The sequence below is a fragment of the Hypanus sabinus genome, chromosome 11 (genome assembly GCF_030144855.1).
Source record: "Hypanus sabinus isolate sHypSab1 chromosome 11, sHypSab1.hap1, whole genome shotgun sequence".
NCBI lineage: Eukaryota > Metazoa > Chordata > Chondrichthyes > Myliobatiformes > Dasyatidae > Hypanus > Hypanus sabinus.
The window spans coordinates 63,106,657-63,125,165 of record NC_082716.1 but is presented as its reverse complement, the minus strand read 5'-3'; the positions used below and the strand labels follow the sequence as shown (position 1 = coordinate 63,125,165).

Genomic DNA, 18,509 nt, shown 5'->3' with positions numbered 1-18,509 from the left:
AAGCTGAATGATTGGTTCAAAAATTTAAAAGTAACTACAGTCAGCCCTCCTTATCCGCGAGTTCCGCATGCGTGAATTCAACCAACCGCGAATCAAGAAAACCCGGAAGCGCTCTACCAGCACTCGGTGCTTGAGCATCTCGTTCGTTCACTACTTTGTTCCTGTGAAAAAATGGCCCCTAAAAAGCAATTAGGTGGTCAAAGCAATTCCTCAAAAGCTAAGAGGGTGCATAAAGTGCTATCTCTCACTGAGAAAGTAGAAATATTAGATCTTTTGAAAAGTGGCATGTCATTTTCTGAAGTGGGCCGTAAGGTTGGTAAGAACGAATTGAGCGTTCGCACAATAAAACAGAAAGAAGCTGGAATTCTTGGAAGTGTTAGTGCTGCCCCTACAATGGCAAAAATGATCTCTCTGGTTCATGATAAAGTGCTTGCGAAGACCGAGAAAGCATTAAGTATGTGGCTAGAGGATGTCACAGAAGCATATCCCTGTCAATGGCCAAATTATATGTGAAAAAGCTCTTAGTCTCTATGAGCACTACTGTGACAGGGTTGATGAAAGTGGGAGAAAAAAGTTTAAGGCTAATAAGGGATGGCTGTCTGGCTGGCTACGTAAAGCGCTACAGCCTCAAGAATGTAAAGATCACAGGAGAATCAGTGTCTCGTTCATTCGCTGTTTGTATTGTGAGTGAGAGGTGCATGTACAGTTTTTTTTTGCTTGTCAATATTCCCTAAACAAGACAGTGTAACAACTATTTACATAACATTTACTTTGTATTAGGTATTATAAGTAATCTATTAATGATTTAAAGTATATGGGAGGATGTGCATAGGTTATATGCAAATACTGTGTCATTTTAAATAAGGGACTTGAGCATCTGCATTTTTTTGGTATCCGCAGGAGGTCCCAGAACCAATCCCTCACGGATAAGGAGGGCCGACTGTATGTTATATTTATTGTTTTCCATTTACATGCAGAAGATAACTGTTCTGCATATGCTTAAGAATTTAAGAACTGCATGTTTATAGTTGTCATAATCAGTTCTCTGCTAACTCATTTACTTTGTTATTAGGAGAGTAGTTTGACATTCCATTCCAGAGATTTCTTTTCTTTGTTATAACTTTGCTGTACTACGAGAGTGCTGATGGGATGGACAGTTTGGATGAACTATTGTGCAAGACCCAGAATGAATCTTAAGATGGGTGTAAAATGTTCTAGCCAACATGCCTCAACCAATTTAGGAGTGTATCATAAAAAAATAGAGTCACAGTGTAGGCCACGTGGCTCCCTGTGCTTGATCTGTCATTCTGTAATATAATAGTTTATTTCTGTTTGTATCCTTTGATTCTCTTAAAAAAAAACATCTTTATAGTGAATGGTGAAGCCATCAGGCTGCAGCACTGCGGTGAAAAGGCAGGATTAGTCATGTTTCTGTGAGGCCAAGTGTATAACAGTCCTCGATATCCCTCTCGTACTGCAATCTTGCTCTGTCTTTAATTTTATAATGTGTAATCGTGAGTGGGAGTCTTGAGGCCTCTGCATTTCAATCGTACCTGTTGCTCAATGTGGCCTTCTCTGCTTCGGTTTTCTTAAAGGAGAATGGCACTCGCGATCTGACTGTGCTGTCTGGGGTCCATCAAATTTGAGGATCAATAGATTTTCAAAAATGACTTAAAACTATGTTGCTTTACTGAAGTACTGTATCCATGGTGATGATTCCTATTGGAGCTGCGTGCAAAGAGTCACCACTTACAGCACCATCTTGAGACAGTGCTTTATTCCATAAAGCCTGTTGCTAAATGTTTGTGTAATTTCCTTATGTTTTCCTGAATATAATTTCTTGCATCTCAGTCTGCTTTCCATTACAACACATACAGAATGCTTGAGGAACTCAGCAAGTCAGGCAGCATCTATGGAAATGAATCAACCACTCCCACTCCTACATGTCTGTCCATGGCCTCCTCTACAGTCAAGATGAGGCCACATGCAGGTCGATGGAGCAATACCTTATGTCCCGCCTAGGTAGCCTCCTTCCTGCCGGCATGAACATTCAACTCACAGACCTCCATTGATACCCCTGCCCCCCAGCCTTACCCCCATCCCTATCTATTATTTCAGTCTGGTTCTGTTTTTCTCTCTTTTCCCCCTCACTATAATCTCTTCCCCCCAGCCCTACCTTTCTTTGTCTTTTATTTCCTATAATTCTCCACCTTCCCCCTAGCCCATTTCCCTCTAGCCTATCACTTCCCAGCTCTCTACTTTATCCCTCCCCCCACTTCTTATCGCCCCTCGACCATCCCATGTTACTTCACTCCTGATGAAGGGTTTTGGCCCGAAATGTCATTATTACCTCCTCCCATAGATGCTGTCTGGCCTGCTGAGTTCTGCCAGCATTTTGTGTTTTTATTTATTTCCAGCATCTGCAGATTCACTCGTGTTGCCAACAGTTGATATTTCAGGCTGAGACCCTTCTTCAGGTTTAGAAAGGAAAGGGGAAGACGCCAAAATAAAAAGTGGGGAGGGAAAGGGTGACAAGTGGGAAGGTGATAGATGAAGTCAGGTGGGTGGGAAAGGTAAAGGGTTGAAGAAGAATGAATCTGAATGGACTATGGGAGAAAGGGAAGAAGGAGGGGAGGTTATATACACCTGAGGAGAAGACCTAAGTTGCCAGAGTGGGGAATAGAAGAAGCTGGAAGGAAAAAAAATAATGGAAAGGGAAATCAATGTTCATGTCTTCAGGTTGGAGGCTATCTAGATGGAATATGAGGTATTGCTCCTCCACCCTGAGAGTAGCCTCTTTGTGGGAAAAGTGGAGGCCGTAGACCAACATGTTAAAACAAGAATGGGAGTAGGAAATTCCGCTTTTGGTGATGAAGTGGACTTGCTTGACTGAGCAGACTCCCAAATTATATCAGGTTTCAAGATTATAGAGGAGGCCGCATCCGAGTGTCAGATACAATAGTGGCCCCCAACAGATTTGCAGGTGAAATATTGCCTCACTTGGAAAGTCTGTTTGGGGCCCTGAATGGAGGTAAGGGAGGAGGTGAATGGGCAGGTGTAGCATGACAGTCACTTGCAGGACATGTGCCAGGAGGGAGATTAGTGAGGAGGGACAAATGGACAAGGGAATTATGGAGGGACTTACTAATTGATCACTTACTGTTATATCTTATAATTTTGTTCTCTCATCTACCAATGCCAATTCATACTTAATGCCTCATGTTTGCTTCGTTTTGCATTTAAAACCCTGGAATTTAATATTCCGAAAGTAAAGCAGATTGTTTCTTGTTATTATAAAAGTGACACCACTTTTAAATTATTTTTTACGTAAGGGGAGTTGAGGTGAACTGTTAATGATATTATGAAAATATATTTTCATTAAATTGCATGAATTTCTTGTATTCCTTAATTATCAACTGGCACTTGGTTGTGTAACTGTCTTAAGGTTGATTTATTTCTTGCAGATTTGTTTAGATGTAACTACAGGTTAGTTACTAAAGGGCAAACTAACTATTTCTGTATTTTGCCTAGTTGATTTCAACTGTACCTCAGCAAAAATGGATAGATGTGTAAATAAGCTTCTAGACAGTTGTAGTTCCATAGTAATAACGTATATTAAGTGCAAAAAAGACTTGAGAACTCTCTGACTGACTTCCTATCATGCCACAAAATGGTATGTAATGATCATCAAGAGGAATGCCAAAGAAAATGGCAGCTCAAAGGGCCAGAAAAAATACAAGCTTTTGAGGTTGGTTGTGGTAAATCTACTGGTCCTGGCACCCTCACTAAATATAATTGAACTATTATGTGTGGAAGGTTAATATAACACAAAGTTTATAATGCTAAATGAACATAGAATAGAGAATGTAGTTAGTCACATTGGTTTTGTTGAATCGATTTGTAATCTTCTATAATGGATTTTTATTATTTATGTTACATTATTTACTTACTATTTTCACTTAAATTTAATACTTGGGTTGAAGAGCTACTGTTGACATTCAGCTGACTCGAGCATTCCTGCAGGTCAGAGGCAGGGGCTTGTGGGTTGTTTGTTGACTCACATAGGTTGCTCTCTCTTAGTCATACGTTGTCCAGACTTAAATACTGGAACACCCTATCGAAGAAAATGTAGATAATCAGAACACTTAGAAATTTGAAATAAAAAACAGAAAATACTGGGAGTCTGAAATTTAAGTAGAAAATGCTGTTTTCAGTCAATATTGGAGACAACAAAGAGTAACACTTCAGTCAGATTTCTGATTGAAGGGTCTGTGAGCTGAAATTTCAGCTCTTTTTTTCTGTATACAAATACTGATCTACTCTTATTACTTTTACCAGAAAGGTTGTGACAGTTTAAGAAGATGACTAATCATCTCCTGCAAGGCAGTAAAGGATGGTTAACAGATGCTGGCTTTGTCAGCAATGCCTTCAAACCCATTAATGGAAATTATCTTTTTACTAGATTTTGAGTACGTCGGTATGAAAACATGAGGACTAAATGTACTGATAATTGAACTCAAAAGGATTTGTCATAGTATGTTTCTCTTAAATTCTATTCCAGAGGAGCAGAGCAGGAGAATATATTTCATACTGATGTGTAAAAGCCTGTATAAAGTTTTAAAATTAACTTTTAAATGAAAAATAATATAACATCTTACCTGTGAAAATTTCTGTTTGCTTGTCATGGTTATGATACCAGTATGTTTCTCAGCCAGCCTGCCTTGTTGTACACAGCTTTCTAGGGGGTAATTGCTAGGTACCCCTATGAATGCTAAGAAAAGTTGTATATTGCAGTGAACATCTGCAAATTGGGGAGAATAATCAGCGAACCTTTACTGTTGCATTGCATCCAGGTGACATCCCTGGGGATGTGGGGGGGGTGGGGGGTTGTAATATTTTGACTTTCCTGAGCCAAGCAGCAGAAGTCTGCTGACAAATATGATCCTCGAATTTTTATAGGTTACAAATAGTTTATTTCTGCTTCTCCTCTCAGTAGGTTACAAAATTTGTTCTTTGGTGGCATAGAAAGTGCAAAATGTTCTGACAACAAGTAAGGGAAAAATATTATTGATGCCAGAGGCATGAAACAAAAATGAAAAAAATACTGGAAATACTTTGTGTCAGATTGATGACCTTCAAGCTGAATGCCGAAAAGTTAGACGTAATGAAGTTTTAAGATGCTGGGGAAGTGGGTAAGGCAACAAACCTCAAGAGAAATGAAAGAGGTGATTTATAAGTGAAGAGGGTAGAAATGGAACAAGTAAAGAAACAAGGTTAACTGAGAAAATGCATTTAGAAAACCAGTATCACCTGAAATTACCAAAGTAAAATACTTCGCTGGAAATATAAAATAGAAATGCTCATTATCTGAAATTGTTGAATTCATCGTTGAATCTGAAAACTTACTGGATAATAGTAGTAAGTCAAAGAAACAAAAAAATGGAAGGATATGTGAAGGTGAGCAAAGAACGGAAATTAGCAACAAATTTGATTCCTTGTTCAGTTTGATGCAACTATCAGTGTACTGGAAAGTAGATGCAGAAGTGGGTTCATGTGTGACTTAATGAATGTTTCGTGTTATGCACATAGAATCAGATTTAATAATCAGTGACATATGAAATATGTTGATTTGTGGCAGCAGTACAATATGAAAAAACTAAATTGCAGTTAAAATACACAGTGCAAAAAGAAAGCAAAATAAAGGAAAAATAGAGGTTGTGTGCATGGGTTCATTGTGTGTGTACACACAGACTTACACACTCTCACTCTCTCTCTCTTGCACTGTCTCTCACTCTCACACTTTCTCTCACTCACTCCCTACCCCCCCACCCCTGCTGTATTTCTAAATGAAGTGAAATATAAATTAGTGATTGGGGTGATTAGTAGGTTTGCGGACATCACAACAATTGATGGAGTTATGGGTGGTGAAGGTTTTCAAAGGTACATTAACTGTAGATTAGTTGAAGATGTGGACAGAGAAGTGGCAGATGGAGTTTAATCAAGACAAGTGTGAAGTGTTGCTCTTTTCAAGGTCAAATGTAAGGGAAAGTCTACAGGAAATTACACTGCCCTCAGGAGCATTGATGTACAGAGCAATCTCGGAATTTATATCTATGTCTGAAACTTACAATGCAAGTGGAGTGGTGAAAGTGACGTTTGGCTTACTTGCCTTCATAAATTGGGGGATTGAATATAGAAGTAGTGTCATAGCTTTATAAAAATTTAGTTAGGCCACATTTGGAGTGTTGTATGCAGTCTTATTATATTACAAGAAATTTGTGGAGGCTTGGAGGAGGTTCACCAAGATGTTGCTGGGATAAGAGTGTATTAGTATAAGGTGAAGCTGAACAAAATCAGAATGTTTGAAACTTCAGAAAACAATGATTTTATTTTTTCCTTGTGGAATGTCAAAGACCAGAGAGCATGGCTTTAACATAAGAGGAGGAAATTAGGTAAAGGAGTGACAGGAAATGTGCGAGACAATTTTCTTTACACAGAGACTAGGTTCCTGGGGATGTGCTACTGGGGTTGTGGGTGAAGTACAGTGGTGCTAGAAAGTTTGAGCAGAATTTTCTTTTTCTGCATAAAATGTGATCTGATCTTCACTTGTCCTAAAACTAGATAAAGAATTACCAATCAAAAAACATTACACTTTTCATTTACTTATTGAGAAAAATGATGTAATATTACATGTATTTATTGGAAAAAGTATGTGAACCTTTGCTTTCAGTAACTGCTATGATTCCCTTGTACAGCAATAATTTTAACCAAACATTTCTGGTAACTGTTGATTAGTCCTGCTTGTAAAACTGCTTCAACTTTGGGACGTTGGTGGGATTCCTTGCATGAACTGCTTGCTTCAGGTCCTTCCACAACATTTCTATAGGATTAAGGTCAGGACTTTGACTCAGCCATTCCAAAACATGAAATTTCTTCTGCTTTAACCATTTTTTGGGGTTGTTGTCTTGCTGCGTGGCCCACTTTTTCTTGAGGTTCAGTTCATGGACAGATACCCTGACATTTTCCTATAGAATTTGCTGGTACAAGTCAGAATTTATAATTCCATCAATGACAGCAAGCTATGCTGGTCCCGAGGCAGCAAAGCAGGCTCAAACCATGGCACTACCACCACCATGTTTCACAACTGGGGTGAGATTCTTGTGCTGGAATGCATTGTTTGCTTTTCGCCAAACATAATGCTTCTGATTTAAGCCAAGAAGTTCTATTTTGATTCACTGTCCACAGAACATTCTTCCAGTAGCCTTCTGGCTTATCCATGTGGTCATAGATGGATAGCAATGTTCTTGGGAGAGTAGTGGCTTTCTCTATGCAATCCTGCTATGCACATGATTTGTTGTTCAGTGTTTGAGTTCTGGTTGACTCATGAACACTGACATTAGCCAATGCAAGAGAGGCTTGTAGCTCCTTAGATGTTACCCTTGGTTTCTTTGTGACCTCCTGGAGTATTATGCGCCTTGCTCTTGGAGTGATTTTTGTAGGTCGACCACTTCTGGGGATAGTAAAAATGGTGTTGCTTGTACACCATCTGCCTGGATTGGTGGCCTCAAACTTTTGGAAATGGTTTTGTGTCCTTTTCCAGCTTGCTGAGCATCAACAGTTTTTGTTTTGAGGTCCTCGGAAATCCCTTTTGATCTAGGCATGACAAACTTCCGAAAATCTGTGTGGTGAAGATCATACTTTGATAGTGAAGACCCAGGCTTATGTTCTTTAAATAGGGCAAGGTTTCCCACACTCAAACCTGATTGCCATCTCATTGATTGAAATACTTGACTCTAATTTTGCCTTTAAATGAACTGATAATTCTAGAGGTTCATTTAATTTTTCCAACAAATATATGCAAATTGGATCATTTTTCTTAATAAGTAAATGAACAAGTATAATGGTTTTTGTGTTTTTGTCTAATTGGGTTCTCTTAACTGTTTTTAGGACTTGCATGAAGATCTGATCACATTTTAGGTCATGGTTTATGCAGAAAGAGAGAATATTCTGAAGGGTTCACAAACTTTCTAACACCACTGTAGATACTGTATAACAGTAACATTTACGAGGTTCTTTAGACGGGTTTTTGAACATGCAGGGAATAAAGGGTATGGATCATATGCAGACAGGTAAGATTAGTATAATTCAGCTGTACTAATTGACCTTCATGGTCAGCACAGACATTGGGCTGCACTATTATGTGTTCTATTCATTGTATTTAGCTTTAGTAATATCAAATTATTTTGATATACCATTTATGATCCCTTTATTTTTCCCTTTCATCCCTAATCGTTATTTAATTTCTTGTCACCCAGCCAATCTTTTCTCTCCTTATCACATCCCTATTCTTCTTCAGCACATCTGCATCTTTAAACAAATTTCTAACTTTTCCAGTTTGATAGATGGTCATTAATCTGAAAAGTTAATTATCTTTCTTTCCACAGATGCTTCCTGATCTGCTGAGTATTTCCAATATTTCCTAACTTAAAATTATTATAAATTATTTGTAAAAACCTATTGGGGTAAAGTTTCAGAGATATGCTTTAATAGGGTGCAGTATTTACTGACTTACTAAATTATAGTTTATTATGCAGCAGGTATGTTGATATAAATTTTCTGGATTAAAGTGACAAACCTGTCGCTCCTTTGTTTAATTTCTCATGGGAGTGTGGTGACACCAGAAATCTCTTTTGCAAACATGTGACGTTGCTTAGGCTGCACTAAGCTGTCACATGGTATCCTTCCATTGTAGGAATGATGGTTGTAGCAATCATACACAGCTATTGATTTCTGGTGTCACTTTTCCTGTAGGTATTCTGGGGGACCTAGGGCTGATGGAGATTGGAACTTTATTTTGAGCTTGGCAGAGAAACATACTGGCATCCAAGAATGGTCGATATTGGGCCTATAAACAGGCTGCTCTGAATCGTGAAGTTGCAGTGCTTGATCTCAGTTGACCAAATATAGGATCAGAAGTGAGTTGGACAGATTTTAAAAAAAATGCATGTTACATATCAATGAAAACTGTGTGTACCAAGAACTAGATTCCTGGATTGAGCAATAAATTGAAAATTAACTCTTTGGTCACACAAATGGCTGTATTCTGAGCTGCATGACCAAAACTTGTCGATCAGTGCATATGTATAAAGTCTGGAGCATTTGAATATTAAGACAATACCATCTTTAATTCTTAGATGAGATTTTCTGGAAAGGAAACTAGTTCCAGCACAACAGTTTTCCAATTGAATGCTAATGTGTAGTTGAAATTAATCACTTATAAAGTGCTATCATCAATGTTACAAGACCTTTCATTTCATAGTAAGTGATGAATGTGTTTTTCTAATATTTGTCCCACTGACATTTTGTTAAGTGATGGGTTGTAGCAACTTAATTAAGAAATTCTTTATGAACCTAATTTCTCTATCATAATTTTATTTTTTGTCTGCATGTTTTAAAGCTTGTATTTATAATTTAAGTCTTTATTAATTGATTATGTAGGTTAATGGACAATTTTTTTCCAAATTATTATGCCTGCAAAGTTTTGAGCACCAGTAGTACAAACTCAGTGTTTTCTGGTTAGTTTTCTTTTCACTACATCAGTTATCCAGCTTAAAGAAAACATGGATTCTGAAAAGCTTACAGAGTTTATTAAGTACTTCTACACCCAAATGAAAACAGCTGCTTTCATTTTACAAGAGACAAGTATCAGCATTTTGGAATCTGCTGTACTTCACTGTAATGTACAATAGCACTAGGCTGTGCTTTGGACATTTAAAATGTATTTCAAAATACAGCTAATAATATATTTGATCCAAGTTCAAAAAAGCTGATTTTTGTTTTTATTTGTGGATCAAATTTCCTTTATGCTTTTCAGTAATAATAATTGAATGGTAGCTATATACTGAAGGTTCTATTAATGTTACACACAGTTATCCCCTTAGTGTTTATAACTGGCTTATCCCTGGATTTTCTTCCTAATTCCATATTTCAAATTAGAAAGTCACCTTGAGGGCAGTTAAGAGTTTACATGTCAACTTTAATTACTTTTTGTGTCAATAGCGCTATCTATTGTACAGTATCCTAAATATTTCTTATACTTCATTGAAATTGGTTTTGCTTGTTTTGGATTTGATCTGGTTTACTAAAGGATAGAATACATTGGGTGTGTTAAACCTCCCTTAAAAATCTGAGACCGTATCCTTCTCTGAAATGAGAAGTTCATCAAGAACCTTCCATGTCTCCTTCATTAAACTACTAATTTAAAGATATTCAGGTCTATTCCCCTTAATCAAAATGTCATGTAAAAACCCCACACAATAATGCACATTTTGGTAATGCCAATAATGTGTAAGTACTAAAATGATGGAGTTAATTTGATGTTGTGCATGTCATTGCAGGAGTTTTATTGCAGAGATGACTATTCACGTGAGACAGCTGGGAAGAAGTAAGTAGAAGTGAACAGCTTTTGATGGTGAAGTTTGCATGGAACTATTAAAATAAGGGATGATTTGGGCTTGACTGCTGTATAAATGTTCCAAAAGGACTTGAGCTTCTGTATTAACAAATGAAGCATGTTGAGATGAAACTGGGAGAATATTGCCACAAGGCAATTTAGAAGTTTTAATTTCAATAAAGATAGGATACGGTGTGGAATAGACCCCTGTGACCCTTTGGGCTGTGCCGCGCAACAAATCCTAATTTAACTCTAGCCTAATCTTGGGACAATTTAGTGACTAGTTAACCTACGAAGTGGTACGTCTTTAGACTGTAGGAGGAAACTGGAGCACCCAGAGAAACTCCTCCCATGGTCTAAAGACATATTCTACAGGGAGGACTTAAACACTCCTCACAGATGACGTTGGAGTTGAACTCCAAACTCACAGGTGCCCCGAGCTGTAATAGCGTTGTGCTAAAAGTTAATATAAAAAAACATATATTTTGAGATGATTACCAATTTGCAATAAGGATGTTTTGCAAAACTTGATAAACATTAGTATATAACTATGAGTTCTTGTTGTCTTATTCTTTTGTTCTTTAAGTGCTGAGGTATTTATTAGCAACTTTTCTTTAATAAATTTAAAATTGGAAACTGCCCAACAGAATAAATTGCCCATGATTAGCATAATATCAGGAGTAATCCTGAGGTCTGGAATTTGGGAAGGAATACTCAGGTATACTCTGTTGAGAAAATGTTTTTCTAAGCACCAGTAACTTGAAGATGAGAATACTGTTGGAGGGAGATTTTATACTGTTGATCCATAATTTATCTTAGCAGATTTTGTTTTAAGGTGGAATTTTGATAGGGGTTTATCATAAATGTGAGTGTATCTGTTCCACAGTGGCATGAGGCACTAGCAAATGAAACAGGAAACCATGTGATTACCCAAGTAATTGGAAACATTCTGATCCAGGAACAAAATCTTCTCGGTTCCAACCATCATCCAATTCAGGATTGGTTTCCTGAAGTGTCTTTGGATTTTGGTCTGGACAACTTCATGTCAGTATTTATTTGGCATTGGAGAATTCCAAAATAAAAAACGCGTGCTTTTTCTGTACACTTTTTTCAATATTCTTTTCTACTAGATGCATAAGATTACAAAGCACATCAAGCTTCCATTCGCTGGTCAGTCTATTTAGAGCGCCAACTTACTAATTATATTGCATCCTTGTCAATCACTTCCAATAATCAAATGATAACCACAAAATGTCCTTATGACTGATTTTATAAAACAAGCTGCTGTAAGCCAATGCAGGTAAAACACACTGTAAGGTTAACTAGTACATAATTGTATGTTTAACATTCAACATTTAGTAAGACAGCTGCTATATATTTTGAAAAAAATGTAATTTTTTTGTGTTGTCCTAGAATCATACAATACAAAAACAGGCCCTTCAGCTCAACTGGTTCATGCCAACCAAGATTGTCATCTAAGCGAGTCCCTAAACCCTGGGAAAAAGATTGACACCACCTCATGATTTTATGCACCTCTAAGACTGTGCTTCATTACCCTACACTTTAATGAATCAAATCCTAACCTCTCTCAGCTCTCCCAACCGCATCCTCAAATATCTACTCTGCATTCCTTTCAGCTTAATGGCATCTTTTCTATAGCAGGGTGGTCAAAACTCTCAATGCCACCCCAGGAGCATCTTGTATTATTGCAGCATAACATCCCAACTTCTGTACCCAATCATAAATACAGGAGATTCTGCAGATGCTGGCAAACCGGAGCAACAAAAAGAAAATGCATGGCGAAGTCAGCATCCATGGAGAAATATAAACAGTTGACATTTTGGGCGGAGACCCTTCATCAGGACTGGAAAGGAAGGGGGAAGAAGCCAGAATAAGGTGGGGAAGGGGAAGGAGTGCAAGAAAGTTAGGATAAGTGAAACCAGTGAGGGGCCAGTTAGGTAGGTGAGAAGGGAGGTGATATGTGGAACAGGTTGAACTGGTGGAACAGGTAGATAGGCTGAAGAAGAAGGAATTTGATAGGAGAGGACAGTGAACCATGGGAGAAAGGGAAGGAGGAGAGGCACCAGAGGGAAGCAGGTGAGGAGAAGGGGTGAGATATATGAGGAGAGCCAGAATGGGAAATGAGAGAAGAGGAGGGGGGTAGAACTTCTTCCAAGTAACCAGCGAAAAATTAGAGATTGCTGGTGCCCATGTGAGTGTACCTTTGGAGGAAGTGGGAAGATCTGAAAGAAATTGTTGAGGGTGAGGATCGATTCTGCCAGATGTAGGAGGGAAGTGCTAGAGGGAAACTGGTTAGGTCTGCTGTCTAGAAAGAAGTGCAGAAAATGGGGGATAGAAGTGTATAGGGACTGGACATCTATAATAAAATTGAGGCAATCAGGGCCAGGGACTTAAAAATGAATGAAGAGTTTGAGAGCATATGAAGTGTCACTTATATAGAGACTGAACCAAGGGGGATGAAAAGCAGTTGAGGTGTTCGGACAAGTGTTCAGTGGAGCAGGAGCAGACAGAAATAATGGGCCTGCCCAGGCAGTCAGGTTTGTGGATGTTGGGTAGGATGTAGAAAGGAGTAGCGTAGTATAAGGGAACTATGAGGTTGGTGGCAATGGATGGGAGATCCATTGGGGTTGGTGATAGTGCAAGAGACAATGGCCTTCTATTCCTGAATGGGAGTATAAAGGAAGTTGCTGCCTGGTCTCAGCAAGATAGAGGTCAGTCTGCCAGGTTGTACCAGGACTCCACTTGTCTACAGGTTTAATGGGGAGTTTGTGATTGGTGCAGGGAGAGTGGAGGGTAGTGCATTTTGAGGGAATGAGCTTCAAATATGAGAGAGGAATGTTGAAGTCAGAACGGTTGATGTCTTGTCAGCAGTTAGAGATGGAAGTATCCAGACTGGGCTGAAGACCAAAATAGGATAGGTAAGAAGAGGGTTGAAAACGGGAGAAGGTGGCATTGGTCTGGGGTGGGGTGTCCTTGCTAAAGAAGTAGGCTCGGAGACGGAGGTGACTGAAGAAGAGTTCATTGAAGTACCGCATGCCAAAGACTTTCCTCTACCTGTGGCACCACTGTCAGGGAACCATGTATTGTATTCCTGGAATGCTCCACAGGGCCTTAAAGCTCCTAACCTAATTTTTCTTCCCAAAATGCAACACCTCACAGCACAATTAAACTCCATTTGTCATTCCTTGGCCAACTTGCCCGGTTTACCAAGATTGCTCAGTTGACCTTGCTAACAATCTTCATTGTCTACAGCACCACCTAGTTTAGAATCATCTGCAGATTTGTGTGTCTTGTGCATTCTCATCCAAAACTTGATGTAGATGGCAAACAACAATGGGCCCAGCACTGACCTAAATGGAACAGCACTAATCATGCGCTTCCACTTCAAAAAAAAATTTCCACCATCACCACCTGCTTCATAAAGCCAATTGTGTATCTAGTTAGCTAGCTCTGTCTGGATCCATTTGGTCTGAATTTCCACAGCAGTCTACCATGTAGAACCTTACCAAAAGCTTTACTGAAGTTTAACACTTTGCCCCCATTGACCACGTTGGTTACTTTTTAAAAAAAAAGTCACTTAAATTGTTGAGGTGTCTTTCCAAACGTGTGCATATCTTATCAGTCAAAATCCTCTCATAATTACCTACCACAGATCTTAGGCCTACTGGTCTATACCAGTTGCTCTTAAAGTAAAGGAATAACATTAGCCACCCGCCTGTCCACTAATAATGATCAACATGGTGGTTGAAAATTAAGTTCCAGGTGGGTCAAAATCATGGAATTCCCTCCCTAGCAACACTGTGGGTGTACCTACATCTCAGAAGGCAGCGCATCACCACCTTCTCAAGGGCAACTAGGGATGGACGATAAATGCTGGCTTTAGCTGGTCCACATCCTGTAAATTAATGTATTTTTTAAATTAACTCTTCTTGCTTGTCACCACCACATTCTGAAATGTGTTTTTGAAGTTGTGTATTCAAGTATACCTGGAGTCAGAAAACTAGGCACCAAGTAACTCAGCAGGTGATGAGATATCAGAGTATTGTAATCTGACATGATTCTTAATCAGCCTTTTATTGAGCTAATAGGTTGAGAAATCTGAATAATTAAAAATAAGCAATGCATGCTGAATTTGTAAATGTATCATTCCCTTCCTTTAGAAATCACAGCCCGTGAACATGGTTCAAACAAGAAACTGGCTGCACAATCATGTGCACTGTCATTGGTCCGACAGCTTTACCATCTAGGAGTGTTTGAAGCTTTCACTGGGCATACAAAAAAGAAAGAGACAGAGAAAGTAAGTAACTTGATGACTTGCATGCAGTAAGGTTACTTGTGTATAATACTATTTGGGAAAAATGTAGCAATTTACAATAAGGATTAAATATTTGTCCATCAAATTTTCCTTCTATGCTGAACAGTTAGATAGCTTTGTAAATTATCCTCTAATGTAACCATAAATATAATAATTACAATATTTAACCCCTGTAAATTTTTCCTACACTTACAATGTTCATTTGAGCAGATCAAGGAAATTACATCCCAGATACTCGGCTGTGTTAGATTTTCATTTGGAGAGGCACTACAACTGTGCTTTGATTGCTCCCAGCTAAGGAATGGAATTAATATTTCTGTTCTTGGTCGTTATTCAGTTGCTTATGTAAATGTGAATTTTGAATGAGAATGGGAAAAGAGAAGGTATCTGAATTTATCAAGATTCACACATGAAGAATGCTACAGGGACAAGATTTTGGAAGATGCTCAACACATGGAACATTATGCCATTTAACAGTTTGTCCCTTAATGAGAGTATTGATGCGATTGGGAAAATGAATGGTATTGTCTTGGCTTCAAGAACATTCTTGGAAGTAGTTGTGCAATTTAATGCTTTTCTGCATTAACACGTCATTTACCTTTGCTGAGGAATATGAGCAATGAAAAATTCCAGATCTAAGCAGTAAAAGAAAATGATTGAAAAAAAACTGTAATGCTCAAAATCAGATCCAAAAACAAAAAATGCTAGAAACATTTAAACATTAGGCAACATCTGGAAGGAAAACCATTACGGAGATTTTGCATCAAGATTAGCACGTGATTCTGGAACCAAAATGTTAATTGCTTCTTCCACAATTACTGTTTTACTAGTTTATTTCCAGCACTTCCTACTTTTGTTCCAAATCTGATAGTTTGAAATAATGCGTTTGCCAGCAGGTATTCTAATCCTTGTAGTTCTCTGATTGTGTTTCAAAACCCATCTGCAATCAAGTTTGTGATGTCCTAGTGCACACACAGTATAATTTGGACTGGAAAACTTTAATATTCCTACAAATTGCATATCAGAAAACTACTGAAAGAATAGTTTTGAGTGGTACTGTTTTTGATAGAATTTTTTGAAAGGGTAACAAACTATGCTCCCACTAAGCTGTGTGCGCACGCATACACATTTTTCAACCAGCGTACAAAGGAAATTAATGTGTGCACAAAAGGTTAGTTACCTAAAATAATGTAGTACAGTGAAACCCCGATCTTATGCACCCCGATTCAACGCGAAATCAGATATAACATGATGAGTCATTGGACTCCATGTCCATGTCAATCCATACTCACCTTTCTCCAGCCTTGTATCCCTTTTGCCAATCAACTTCCCAGCTCTTGGCTTCAACCCTCCCCCACCTGTCTTCTCCTATCATTTTGGGTCTCTCCCTCCCCCTCCCACTTTCAGATCTCTTACTATTTCTTTTTTCCGTTAGTCCTGACAAAGGTATCAACCAGGTGCTGCCTGGCCTGCTTTGTTCCACCAGCATTTTGTGTGAGTCATTGGACCGTGTTTTTGCTCAAAATGGAACAAACTGCTAGAAAAAGAATATCTTTTCTGTGCAAGATGAGCTTCACGCACTTGACGCGATCAAGACTAAGTCATACTCGAGTTGCACGAGACCTTGGGATACCGGAATCAACACCTTGTGGCTGGAAATTTCATGAAGAAAAGTTACGTGCGTCGCTTTGCAAAGTTGAAGAAGAAGCAGGGCTAAAAGCCAAACACCTGAAGACAGCCAAAGATGTTAGCCTCGATGACTCCCTGTATGAGTGGTTTGTTCAAGCTCACTCAGAAGGCCTTCCAATTTCCGGTCCTATTTTCAAAGCTCAAACTGAGAAGTTTGACCAGCAGATCAATGGAGAAACATATAAAAAACCACATAAAAAGCCTCTAACTCAGAAGCGTTCTAGATTTCGCTCAGAGCCAGCAACATGCTACGTTCAAGCAAGGAAAACTCAATCACTTTTTAAAGAAATAAACTGTAAATTATGATTACTAATATTCTTGAATTTTTTATTGTTTTGTGTATTAAAAAACTTTACTAAAAATTAATTTGTGTTTTAATTTCTATAATAACAACAACGATTTATTCACGGAATTCTTAAATTCAAAGGTAATTTACTTGCCAGAAGGTAAATGTGCAAAAACCAGGACAAATAGGACAAAAATAGAGGTGTTTTAGGATGTTAGGTCAACATTGGTTCAGTTTGAACACTGATTTTCTTGAACCCTGATTTAGTGTGACCCCGCTTTTTTTGCAGTGACATTTTATGGACCCAAACGATCACGTTATAATGGGGTTTCACTGTAATTAATTATACGAGGGGTGATTGATAAGTCTGTGGCCTAAGGTAGAAGGAGTCAATTTTAGAAAATTTTCAACATAGTCCCCTCCTACATTTACACACTTAGTCCAGCAGTTATGGAGCATACGGATCTTGGACCTCCAGAAAGTGTCCACAGATGGGTGATTGATAAGTTCGTGGCCTACGGTAGAAGAAGATGAGTCATACAGCTCTCGTTACATGCATGTGCAGGTCAACTCTTTGATTATGCAGTAAGTTTGAAGCTAATAACTCATCTCCTTCTACCTCAGGCCAGGAACTTATAAATCACCCCCATGAGTTATTAACATGTACACGCATGCGCACACAACTGCCCATACAAGACTTCACGGGCATGGTAGTCTTTCTTGGGGTGAACACATGTATAAAGCAGGCGTCCTTTTTTCATAAAAGCGAACATCCTCTTTGGTTAGCGAAAACAGGTACTAATGTAGGTCTTTCGTAACAACAAGCTATTGTAAAGTGAACATTCAAAAAACGAGAGCCACCTGTACCACAATGCACATCACTAATTTATGTCACCACACCTTCCTGTTCCCATTTGTACAGCTGCATCACAGCGGCAGCCATCTTTGGCAGACAGTGTTCATGTCATAAAGTTTTCAAAGATCTGTTTCAAATCCTGTAGATAGCTTACTAAGTTTTTATTGAAAAAAGTATTGATTAATTATGTCAAATTCAAAAGAAGTGAAGGGGGCGTGAAGTGCAGAAGAACTGCGAATTTGTTTAAAGTTGATTGGCTTAACAAAATAGTAGAAACTGCTGCACCAAAAGCTCATGAGGTCATGAAAGTTCAGCTACAAGAAATATTTATGTATGATTTGGAAACTGGAGTTATCTGTTTGTATTGTCGTGATGCGAAAGTTGCTGGAGAATTTGCTAATGGAAAGAAATGGGATGATATTTGGAAACTTTTTGAAGCGTCATTGGCAAGTAAATCACATTTGGATGGTGTACAAAAGCTCAGGCAACAGAACCCGTCATTACCTGTTACAGGAGTGCCACGCGTGTTACGGTTGAGTGCAGATGAACAACAGCGAAAACGATCAAACCCAGAGGAGATCAAAGTTCTTATCGACGGTGTGTTGTTAGCTGTTAAAATGAATAACTCTTTACATTCAGTTCAACACATTAATGGACATATGGAAAAGTATGTTCAACTCCCAGACAGCTGGCGAAGCAAAAATTATGCATTTGAATTTCTAGAGACTATGGACTGTATTGTTCAAAAAGACATGTTTAAAGAAATAGCATCAGCAGATTTTCACACGTTAGCAGTTGATGAAACCACAGACATATCTGTCAACAAATATCTCATTCTGTATTTCAAATTCAGATCTAAAGATTGTACTGTTTATAAAACGTTTTATTG

General features: G+C 38.4%; 1 protein-coding gene across 3 annotated transcripts in view; it reads left to right on the top strand.

The window, feature by feature from the left end:
• Positions 1-18,509, top strand: part of dhx9 (DEAH (Asp-Glu-Ala-His) box helicase 9) — an 87,471-nt gene that overhangs the window by 18,579 nt on the left and 50,383 nt on the right. For 2 of the 3 annotated variants that reach the window (XM_059984486.1, XM_059984485.1), the window contains exons 7-8: positions 10,398-10,444; positions 14,635-14,771. In XM_059984486.1, the coding sequence (XP_059840469.1) occupies positions 10,398-10,444; positions 14,635-14,771 (184 nt within the window). Of the gene's footprint in view, positions 1-8,852; positions 8,976-10,397; positions 10,445-14,634; positions 14,772-18,509 lie in introns of those variants that run through there. The other variant, XM_059984487.1, reaches the window with a different exon arrangement.